Source organism: Dipteris shenzhenensis, chromosome 2 (genome assembly GCF_047967505.1).
Source record: "Dipteris shenzhenensis isolate YYH24624 ecotype China chromosome 2, Dip_SZ_1.0, whole genome shotgun sequence".
NCBI classification, from domain to species: Eukaryota; Viridiplantae; Streptophyta; class Polypodiopsida; order Gleicheniales; family Dipteridaceae; genus Dipteris; species Dipteris shenzhenensis.
The window spans coordinates 63,614,162-63,625,953 of record NC_141597.1 but is presented as its reverse complement, the minus strand read 5'-3'; the positions used below and the strand labels follow the sequence as shown (position 1 = coordinate 63,625,953).

Sequence of the window (11,792 nt, the reverse complement as noted above, 5' to 3'; positions counted from 1 at the left end):
ATAGTAAATGGAAGTATCAAAATTTCATTCAGTCCATACAGGCTTTATGAAATTTCCTTACAACGGCTAATGCACAATAAATGAACTGTACAGCTAAACGTGTAGGGAAAAATTACTGCAGCAGAATGAAAATGAAAAAATGCTCCTCCAATGTAGCAACAGCTCCATAATGAAAGTTTTTCGCGATGAAAATGCCTAGAAAAGCTCTAAATGCTTACACGTGTGAAAATGCCCAGGGAAATGAGCCAACCAGCAGAAGAATGGGCTGCTAAATAGTTCCCAATGGCTCCAATAGGACTCCAGTGGTTGAAAATGGCTAGAGGATGAAACCCTGACCTGCTCTGATACCACTGTAGTCTAGGGCAGGCAAATGGAAGCTCGAAAATGGAGGTGAGAAGAGAAAAATGAGATGTAATAAATTGCTACAAAACTGAGAGTAAAGGCTCAAGAGAGAGCCAACATAACAAAACACTAGGGCTAAATACCCTAACTAAACTAAGTGTCCTAACTGTCGTAAGTGGTACATGTACTAACTATACCAACTGACTGTAACTAGGTCTACAAGGTAAGGAGGTAGTCAATAGAGCAAGCGAGCCCAAAAAAGCAAGCGACAATTAGTTGAAGTGGTTGGATAATCAAGCAAGCAAAGAAAGAATCTAATCTTTCTATAAAATAATTGCTTGAAGTAGAAAGTATTCAAAAGGGTGTCTATGTGTCACATTTCTTGAAATCGAGTAGTCTAAGGTTAAGGACTATTGTAACATGACCCCATTTGGGTTTGGCAATTACCCTGGTGGGTCACTCATAAACATGTAACATAGCACTTTAGTACATTGAGTGGTATTTTTTAGTGGGGGGGCTTACATGTTGTTTATGTGCATGAGGGGATTTATAAAATAGCTACTTAATGTAATTTATATATGTAGATTTATGAAGGCGTGTCATAATTTTCAAATTAAAGATGTAAACATGTACAGGGTTTAACCATTTATATGAGAATATAAAATTACAAGAATAGGGGTAATTTTTAACACAGGCTTGCTTGCAAATGCTTGATGCATTAATGAAGAGTGATTCTTAGAGTGCAATTAAAAGGTAGAGGATGTTAAATTTTATTTTATTTTTGGCCAAAACAGACAATGTCTTCTCGCTCCCTATTATGGAAAACCTTGCTTTAAATTTCGTGTAAGAAATTAGATAGAATTTCACAAAATTCATATTATGATGCACACATTTTTTTAAGATGGTGCAAAAAGGCATGATATTCATCTAAATCCTGCCTTGTCATTTGATTTGATATGTAACATTATGCCATTTATATTTGACAACCAAAAGATGCAGGGATGATAAAAACTCATCTTTTGGGCCAAAACAATCAAATATTGACATCTTGCAAAACTACAGGATGTGAAAATGTCCTCTTTTGGGCCAACGCGCTCCCTGTTTTAGCCCAAAAGATGACATTTTCACATCCCTGTATCTTTTGATTTACAAGTCCAAATGAGGTCATGTTACATATCAAATCAAATGGCAAGGCATACTTTATATGATTATCATGTCTTTGTGAACCACCTAGTAAACTTTAATGCACCAATATATGAATTTGTGGTCAATTTGTTGCATTGGTAAGATTAGTGGGAGGTAAGAGTAATCATTAGGGAAGGATATTTTTGCAGTAACAAAGAAACATGGGTTTTGTTCCAAGAGTCAATAGAGTTAAAAAAGCTAAGCATTTACAGGAATCTAAACTAATTCATGCAAGGAGTCCTTGGAAACACCCCACTTTGTGTGGAAGGTTGCAATGATGATCTCAATTACTCTAGTGGAAAGAGAGAACTTGATTGTAGTAGGGTTTGTCTTTGATACAAACAATGACTTGGAAATTAAACATACAAAGTGTCTTATGGATGATGTGAAATTAGTGTTAGGGGCTTTAAAGTTATATGCATATTTAAGCTTCTAGCATTGAGGAAACATATGGACTTTTGAATAAGCTTTTTTTTTTTTTGCTAGTGAAAATCCAAAGTAGATGCAGCACGGTCTCCTGGGAGGGTGGCGACAAGATGGGCAAGCCGATGATGCTATACGTTTGGCATCCAAGAAAGAGCGCAATGGTACCAAACAGAAACCCGAGCGAGTGCGACGCATGTATGTGTACATATACATTGCATATATATCCCACTGTATCAATGCATTCATTTATCGAGGCAGTGGGAGGAATGAGAGCCCTTGTTGAAGGAACAGCTCGAAACCTTTAGTATGGTCGAAGTTCGTCGATGGTCTTTCGCGGTGCTGGGACACGTCGTTCGAAATCGTGAGCATTCCTCTACATTTTTTAACTGATCGCATCACAGTTGACTTTTTGCATAGCTATGATAGGCGGAGCGTCTGACTGGTCACAGAATCTTAGACTGTCACGTGTCACGCAGAAAATTTATTCACTTTTGTTCTTTAAAAGATCGATAATCTTCGGATTCTCGCTGGGAAGAAGTAGAGGTGGCTATCTTGGGGCGACTCGAAATAAAGGGCCGTCGTGGTTTTCACAACTTGTCAGCGGACATTTTATCATCTACAGATCATCACGTAAAGGGGTCATTCCCTGTAAGGAGTTTGGTCAGGTGTTACACTCTAGCCGGATCGCAAGATTCCCTTTCAATGGCTCGTCTGTTCTTCCCTGATAGTCTCTTTGCAAACAGAACTCTGACGCTCTTTTGTGTTTAGGGTGGCCGCCAACGATGAGACTTTTGTAGATGCGGGTAACCTAAGCAAACTTTGTCACGGGGAACGGCTGGATGAGGCAATACATGCAGCAGACCTTCTGCGACGCCAAGGGAGGCCTGTATCCACCGATATTATCTACTCTCTTCTTCAGCTATGCATCAGAAAGAAGGACCTGACAGCGAGTAGAAGACTGCATTCTCTTGTTATCAGCCATGGATTGACTTCCATTACCTTTTGGGTGGACCATCTTATCCGCTTGTTTGCTTGCTGCGGGAACTTGCTGGAAGCAAATCAAGTATTTTCCAAAGTTTTGAAACCAAGTTTGTACACGTGGAATGCAATTATCTCAGCAAATGCCAAGTTTGGAAACAGTAGGCGGGCTGTAGAATTGTATCACAAAATGCAAGAGGATGGTATTAAGCCCGATAAGTATACCTTCTTGGGCATTTTGAAAGCGTGTAGCAGTGGAGGAGGTCTAGGGCAGGGCAGGTTGATACATGTCCAGATTGTGGCAAGTGGACTCGAATCAGATATCATAGTTGGGAATGCCCTTGTTGATCTGTATTACAAATGTGGAAGCGTAGATGAGGGACTCGAAGTGTTTGTGACATTGCCAAATCGAGATGTGGTGACATGGGGTGCAATGATTGCAGGGTATGTGCAGCATGGAAATGGCGTTTTTGCTCTTGAACTTTATCAGAAGATGCAGCAGGATGGGATCAAGCCAGACGTAGTTTTATTGTCATCCATTTTGAAAGCGTGTGGCAGCATAGGAAACCTCAGGCAAGGAAGGGTGATACATGAGCAAATTATAAAAAGTGGATATGAGACGGATGTGGTGGTTGGAAACACACTCGTTGACATGTATGTCAAGTGCGGGAGCCTAGAGGAGGGCCGCAGAGTGTTCGATGAATTCTCTCATCGGGATCTAGTATCATGGAATGCAATGATTGCAGGATATGCTCAATACGGGAATGGTCTTCATGCTCTTGACCTTTTTGAGAGAATGCATCTAGAGCAAGTAAAATTAGACAAAGTTACCTTTTCGTGTATCTTGAAAGCATGTGGAAGCATGGGAGCCCTAGGGCGTGGTAGATTTATACACCATAAGATAACGGTAATGACACTGGAATCAGATGTGATCCTTGGGATTGCCCTTGTTGACATGTATGCAAGGTGCGGGAGTTTTGAAGAGGCTCACCGAGTGCTCATTCAAGTACCAAATCAAAATGTTGAGTCATGGAATGCACTGATTTCAGGCTATGCACAGCGTGGGAACTTCGGAATGGCAAATGAATGCCTTGAGGTTATGCTGCAGCAAGGCTTGAAGCCAGATTGTAGGACTTATACTAGTATCCTTGTAGCTTGTAGTCATGCAGGCCGAGTGGAGGAAGGACGCCATTATTTTAAGTCTATGATAGAAAATCACGATATTACACCTGATGTTGAACACTTCAGCTGCATGATTGACCTTCTTGGCCGTGCAGGATACTTGCATGAGGCAGAAGAATTACTGCAAACTATGCCAGTCTATCCAAGTATATCTGGATGGAGGTCTCTATTGAATTCCTGCAGGGTACATGGCCACATGGAGCTGGGAAGAGAATGTTATGATCAAGCTGTCCATCTGGACCCTGAGAGTGCTGCTGGGTACATGCTCATGTCAAACATCTATGCTGATGCAAAAAAATGGAAGCGTGCACACAAAATCCAAGAGCTGAGAAAACATGCATGTGCATCAAAGAAGCCGGGGGCGGCCTGGATTGAGCTCGATAGCAATGTGCATGAGTTTATTGTGGGGAAGAAAACCCACTCACAAATTGTGAGGGTCTTTGCCAAATTGAAGAGGTTAAGAAGGCAAGCAAAGAAAGTAGGATATGTGCCACAAGTGGATGCAATGCTCGAGCTAATGACAGACGAGAATAAAAACTGTGTGTGAAAATTGGAGGAGATTGGCGGTACGTTTGGTGCTTCTTACCTAGGATCTGTAGGCACCGACTTCTGCAAGGCTATCGAGGTCACATCTGATATGTGGCAGGAGAAATTGCAAATTAGTCATGCACACAATTTTAATCATCTTGAGGTGGGTCCTTGTTTCTGTACTTGACATGTGTTGCAATTAACCCCTCCATAAATCTAATTACATAATTGGATTTCGTGCACAAGGGTGGATGAAGTGAATCATGATAAGTAGATGCAACAGATAGCCTTTGTCTAGTGAGTTGTTTTGGATATTTATTTCTGTAATCCTCTCCTGCTTCTGTGTCTATGTCCTTTTGGTTCTGTTTGCCAACCTAAAAATGTGAAACAGTCAGTGATCAACCAAAGTATCCCAATGAGTTGGAGGGGGATACCTATCCTCGAGAAGGCCCCATCCATCTAGTGATAGCATGCCACACGTGCCCTTCTAGCTGGTGGATGTGTTATAATTCTCTTGTTGGCTGTTGACCGTTGTTGTCCATGTCTTTTGTTTTATTAGCTTTTCCCTATTTTCGATTGTGGTTCCTCTTTTATCTGGCAGCATCATCTCCACCTTATTTTAGCTTTCTTCTTCTTCATCTCCCTTTATTGTGGCTCTCTGTTTTGCCCTGGTCTCTTGCTCTCTGCCAACTCTGCTTTTACAAGTTATGCCCCCTTTTCATGGGTTTATTCTCCTATTGGAACAGCTATTGAGTGCTTTGAAGAAAACAAGGACCCCTGAATGCTTTCCTCTCTCACTAAATAATATTTTCTTTTTCAAGGTTAATTATTGCACCTAAGGGAATTGTGCTGCCCTCGTGAAAAAAAATCTCTAATTGTCTCCATATGGGGGCACAGCTCAATCTTGGCCGTTGGCATATTTTGGATATGGGTTCTTACTAATGGGGTGCTTTCATCTTCACAGTGGGCCAGGTGATCATTAACATTAACAATATTGGCATAGGTGTTGACGGATTAGTTTTGGTTTCCTTTCCTTGCAATCTTCAGATTTCCGCAATAGAGGAAAGCTTGAAGAACATGCATATGGTTTGATGGTGGCTAGGGGGTCATGTTGTGTCATGAAAAATTGATGCATTTATTTTCTGAACGTGGTGGTTCAGTGTTAGTCAATAGAAAGATATTGATTATCACTAAAATGTACGTCCTCTCCTATTTGGAGTTCAATGGAAGAGGGCTTTCCCCTATCCACACAAATAACTCAAAGTCTCACTCTCACAAGGATGGAAGCTGACTTAATCTTTGTCTCACACAAAGAACACAATATTTCTCACTCCATGGCTCCAGTGTATGGGTAGTAAAAAGAAAAGATACACAAAGGTAGTAAGTGTGGAAGATGTTTGCTCTTGGATAGATTTTCTTTTAGATAATCTTTACATCACAATAGGTGATTCTTTGTTTCAACAAATTATAGGAATCCCCATGGGCACTAATTGTGCGGTCTTTTTAGCAAACTTTTATCTTTTCACTTATGAATTTGAGTTTATGCAATGTCTTATTTCTATCAATACCTGCCCTATCATTTTACATAAGCTTAGCCAAGTTAGGCGTTTTATAGATGATTTATTTGTACCAGATGTTCCTAACTTTCAAGACTTTATGTACAAAGATGCTAGTGCTTTTGGAGAAGGAATCTATCCTCGTGACTCTTGTGAACTGAACTGCACTTCAAGAGGGGATTCTTGTGTTTTCTTAGATCTTAGAATTTCTCAATCTACCATAGGATTAGAGGTTGATATATACGATAAACGTGAACAACCTGAATATAGTGGTTTACACATTATAAAAATGCCTCACATTGACTCAAAACATTTCTGATTTGGCAAAATATGGAGTCATTTCTCCCCAATTCCATAGATTTTTCTGCCTTTGTACAACTAAGGAGTCTTTTATCACTCAATGTAGTAATTTGATCACTTTACTATTACACAAGAGGTATAATCCAAGGAAAATAATGAAAAAAGTACGCACAATCTTAGATATGAAGTCTTTTATCTATGGTGTATCGGCCTTAGGTATGTTTAGAATGATTGAACATAAGCTAAAAACAAAAAGCGAGGAGCTGAATAGCCTGTTTTTCTTTTAGTTTCAAAAGAGAGTTTGTTTGAGTATGCTTGTGCTTTCTAAGTTAGAAATGTATTTTTGACTCTTTGTAGGAAACAATACATAAGTGTAAAGGACCATTTAGCTTTTTATGTTTTAAATAAGAGTGAGAGTGAGAGTGAGAGTGAGAGTGAGAGTGAGAGTGAGAGAGAGAGAGAGAGAGAGAGAGAGAGAGAGAGCGATATTCCAATTTTTTGGAAGATTTTGTTTCTTGACTTGCTTGTTTATTTTTGCTTAGTCACTTGCTTCCTTTCTTCTTTATTTCTTGTTTTCTTTCTCTTTTGTTTATTTGACGTATTTTAGTAAGCACTGGGTTTGCCCAAGAGACTCCGCGGGTCTTTAGAGACCCAGTATAGCTGCTTATGCTTGGGCACTGATGACGACATGAGTGTTGCTTTGCTTGCTAAGTATGTCTTCCTTTTGTTTTTCTTAAAAGTTTTTGTTTAGCTCTTTTTTCTTCTCTTTCATTTTCTCTTTTATTTTCTCTTTTATTTTCTGTGTAGATTTTTTATATTTAAAACAACAAAAAATCTAAATTTGTATGATTGGACTTATTCTAGTCTTACAAAGGTATATATAGTAAATTACCAGTGTAGGAGCACAATTCCCATACTTCTCCCACCACGAGATAGGCTGTATCTGAGTCTCTCGACCAAATCTCCCTGTATGGTTGCAGAAGGCCAAGAGATCATCCTCTATACGGCCTTGCATGTATACATCACCATGGGTCACTGCCGTGATGTATGTCATGAAGCCATCATCAAGCTCTGTGTTCTCATATTGCTCCTCATTTCGCCATAGAGGATGTAATACATGTGCTACTGCATGAATTGGTTTGTGAAACCAATCCCAAGCTTATTCCATATAGCCTTGATCTATGCAATTCTTTAGAGAACAAACCATGGACAAAAAACAAGAGTCAAGAGTCAAGACCAATGTAAAGCATGAAGACTCAAGAGTCAAGACTCGAGTGAAATAAAAATGTACATATAAGGAAAAAGTTAAAACATACGGAGACTTACTGCTCTCCTCTCAAGTATTGTTGCTTATTGAGAGACTCTCCAATCTTGTCCATGTACTCAAATAAAAGACCAAGAGTGCTCCCTGAGAGTGCTCTCAACGGAAGCAAGAATGGAAGAGGGAGAGAGAGAAACAGAGAGCTACACAAGTTTTGGTGGGTGCAGAACCCCCTAATCTTCTTTTTCATTCATTTATATATGTGTTTGAGTATTGTACATAACCGAGGTAAAGGCACAGTGACCTTTAACCCCCACAACCTCCCACTTAAAGGACAATGTGCTTTTAAGGGAGAACAACCAGTGAGCATACTATCGAATGCCCATCAATACACGAAAATACTCAAACCGCTGACTAGGTAGACTCTTCGTCAGCATATCTGCAGGGTTATCATCTGTATGAACCTTGACAAGCTCTATGCGCTTGTCCTCAAGTACCTCCCTGATGAAATGGTACCTAACCTCAATGTGTTTGGTCTTTGCAACATACTCAGCCTCTGTGGTAGACAAAGCAACGCGCTTCTGTGCGCGAGACATCCACGACACTGCACCACCTGCAAAGGTGAACACATAACCAGAAGTGGATCTCCTACTATCCACATGCCCTGCATAGATCTGCAAATATCTCTCTTCTGTCGGAACTCCAAATTCCCAACCGATGAGTGAGAAATGGGAGTCAACACTTATCCACTGCCATGTGGCATAAATCTAAGGTTTCAAAACCTTAGAATGAAAAATGCATAACAGAGAGACGAAATCGAATACACAGAGATCTATAACTCTGAAAATCCTCCACTGAATCATGTAAGAACTGACAGGTAGGGGTTTTTGGGCGTCCGGAACGCAATGGGACAGACGGTTTTGGAAACCGTGGTCTCAATCACTGGGTCCAACACACGGACTGAAAAAAACGTTTTTGGAAACAGAGCTATTTGTAAACTCCACCAGAGTGCGAATGATGAGCAACATAGAAGTTTTAGGACCTCCTGAGTCCATCGGAACTGACAGATCTGCAAATGGTTGCTCAAAACTTGAGTTCCAACACCCGGGCAGAAAAACGCAGAAATTGACTCAGTGAGTCAGAAATCCAATGAAATGATCTCAGATTCAAGAATGAAGGTGTTTCCAAGCTCCTGAAGTGAAGTGGACACCAAAAGCAAGCAATAGTTGCCTCTACAAGTCAATACGGAGTCTCTATCATCGAACGGAACAGGGAAAAGCTCAAAAAACGACTTTTTCTTTTAAAACACTTAACAGGCTCTCAAAACCCCTTCGCAAAGCCAAAGTGACTTTTCCAAAGGTTCCTCCAAGGTCTCTATACACTCAGATGCAAGTAAAGTCACCCACAAAGCTTCCCACAGAGCTTCTCCTTCCTCCCACAGAGTTGCTGAGCTTCCAAGCATTCACACACGCTCAGCTAGATCACCTGGGCTCTGATACCAATTGAGAGTGCTCTCAACGAAAGCAAGAATGGAAGAGAGAGAGAGAGAAACAGAGAGCTACACAAGTTTTGGTGGGTGCAGAACCCCCTATTCTTCTTTTTCATTCATTTATATATGTGTTTGAGTATTGTACATAACCGGGGTAAAGGCACAGTGACCTTTAACCCCCACACTCCCCTCCATGTCTGTAATGCGCAAGAATGTGTAGATCGGATTGAGAGTTTTGATCAAACCCTCAATCTCTACCCACTAGTCCTCTCTCATGATGACAGCACGCATAAAAGCTCTTGCCTTAGGGCCATCTACTCATTTGAGTACACAATGTGTACCAACTCCTTGCGAACTCGCAGGAGTCTCTCAAGCACAAAAAACATATATGCAAATCTGATGGTTGCAGGCTGCAGTAGCTCAAGATTGCTATAGGCCCGAAACATGCTCAAAACTTTTGGCCTCTTCACAAATTTACCTGCTCCGTGTAGTGCAAAAGATGGAATCAACCCATTGTATTTCACCTATGTTCTCGATCAATAAGTCAAGGCAATGTGATGCACAAGGGGTCCACACAACAAGTGGAAACTCATCCTCTAGCATAGAGCCCATAGACTTGCAATTGCTCCCATTGTCTGTTACTACCTGCATAACATTCTCAGGCCCTATTTGCATGATTGCCTCCTGTATATGACCCCAAAAAAATAAACTGGTAACTATGAGACCTGGAAGGGAGGCATCAATGGCTTTCAAATACATAGTGCCTTTGCAGCAAGACACTAAAATATTGTACACATTCCGCTTGCATACATCTGACCATCGGTCACGCAATATAGTGCAGCCATACTTCTTTCGTGTTTCCTTTAAGGGCTCTAGTTGCACTTCTATGCATGCTCTTTCCCGCTTGAGCTCACGTACTCGCAGACATAGTTGAATTCGTATGTGTACAGATGGTTTTTTCGTACATCCTTCCGTACAAGGTTTAAAATAAATAAATATAAATATAAAATAAAATTGTGTGTGTGTTGCGGGGTTTTGTTTTGTGAGGTGTGTTTTTTGGGTGTGGTTTGGTTTTTTTGGTGTGTGTGTGTGGGGGGGGGGGTTGTTTTGTTTGGGAGGGGGGATCGATTTTGTGCTTGGCCAAAACCTTGGAAAACACATTTTTAGCACTATTTTAATCCGTACGTTGCTAATCTGTTGGCTGACTTTAGCTATGGTTGGCCTCACAGATGGTCTCAAGGAGGAGGATGGCACTGATGATGATGATGATGATGAGGATGAGGATGAGGATGAGGATGAGCAAGAGAATGAGGATGAGGATGCAGGTTGCAGCTTGAGTGTTGAGCCTCATCGGTTGTGAATCATGATGCATTGCGTACCTACTTCCAAGTTTCTACTACCTACTACCTTTGATCATGATGTTTGGTGTAATATTGATCTATCATTGACACTTTGTATCAAAATCCAGATTCCAGATGACACTGGTCTCTGGAGGGCCGAGAATGGACTCTTTGAACTTTCATGAATCATGACTTTAATATTAATACAAGTTTGAAGTCTGAAAGTTCAATTTGAAAGTTTGTAGCTCTATGTCAATGTAATGTGTACAATGTATATCTTTCTATATGTTTTTGAGTAAAATTAGGGTCACGTATGTTTCAGCCCTGGGGGCTAAACCATACTGACGTATGCGTATGGTAACGTATGGAAAAAACTATGCTTGCAGAGCTTCAGATGAAGGGCCTTCCCACTCCCATTCAATGCGGCTGATGGCTCTCATGGTCTTCCTCCATTGGTTCGTCTTGGCCTTATGAAAGGGAATGGCACACCCGCCACCGTATGAACAATCGGGTGAGCTCTGCCATGAAAGGGAATGCCTCTACCATTGGTTCGTCTTGGCCACATGAAAGGGAATGCCTCTGCCATTGCTTGCTTTTGATACCTAGATTGGATGCTGGCCCTAAATAGAATTTCTAGGTAGTGGAGGAGTGGCTCGTGATACATCCTCTGGCAAAAGGAGTCCTCTTTGCATGCATAGCCGACATAGAGGAATGTCCACTCTGTGACTTTGTACCTTTGCTTCTCTTTGCTGCCCCCAGTGCTTGACTTGAACCACCAGACCCCTCATATCTCCCCAATTTCTCTACATGTTTCCAAAATGCATCGGGAGTCCGAGCCATGCTGAGGACTCAGGAGAGCAAGGAGGAGAGGGAAAGGGCTGAGGAGAGCAAGGAGGAGAGGAGAGGCTGAGAGGGATTGTTGAGAAAGGATATTGGTGTATTGCTGAGAAAAAAAAATGACTTGTAATTTATGTTTGGAAGGTAGGGCATTTTCTTTTTCTGAAGGTCCTTTTACTGCAGGATAAGTGACAAGTCCATCAAAGTATACTTCCTTTGGAAAGCCAAAGGTTGCTGTTTTTAGGAGTGTAGAGCTAGTTTTACAACAAAGAGTTGCAGATACATTACAACCCAGTCTCCATTTGACCGGGCAAGTATCGCCACCAATTCACAGGATTCTCAGGAAAAACTGGTTGAGTTTGAAAGCA

General features: G+C 41.1%; 1 protein-coding gene and 1 pseudogene across 2 annotated transcripts; one reads left to right on the top strand and one right to left on the bottom strand.

Annotated features, from left to right (window-relative positions):
• The first annotated feature begins 2,041 nt into the window (after positions 1-2,041).
• On the top strand, positions 2,042-4,842 carry LOC147905156 (pentatricopeptide repeat-containing protein At3g12770-like). 2 transcript variants are annotated; one of them, XM_087390622.1, is made up of 3 exons: positions 2,042-2,314; positions 2,576-2,618; positions 2,722-4,842. In XM_087390622.1, exons 1-3 carry the CDS (start codon positions 2,260-2,262, stop codon positions 4,658-4,660), a joined length of 2,037 nt encoding a protein of 678 aa, XP_087246748.1. In that variant the 5' UTR covers positions 2,042-2,259; the 3' UTR covers positions 4,661-4,842. The 2 variants fall into 2 exon arrangements, 1 of the variants encoding a protein (XP_087246748.1); XR_015542730.1 differs by lacking the exon at positions 2,722-4,842 and having other exon boundaries at positions 2,403-2,597.
• A 2,490-nt stretch (positions 4,843-7,332) lies between these two features.
• LOC147905155 (uncharacterized) lies at positions 7,333-11,027 on the bottom strand (annotated as a pseudogene).
• Between the last annotated feature and the right edge of the window lie 765 nt (positions 11,028-11,792).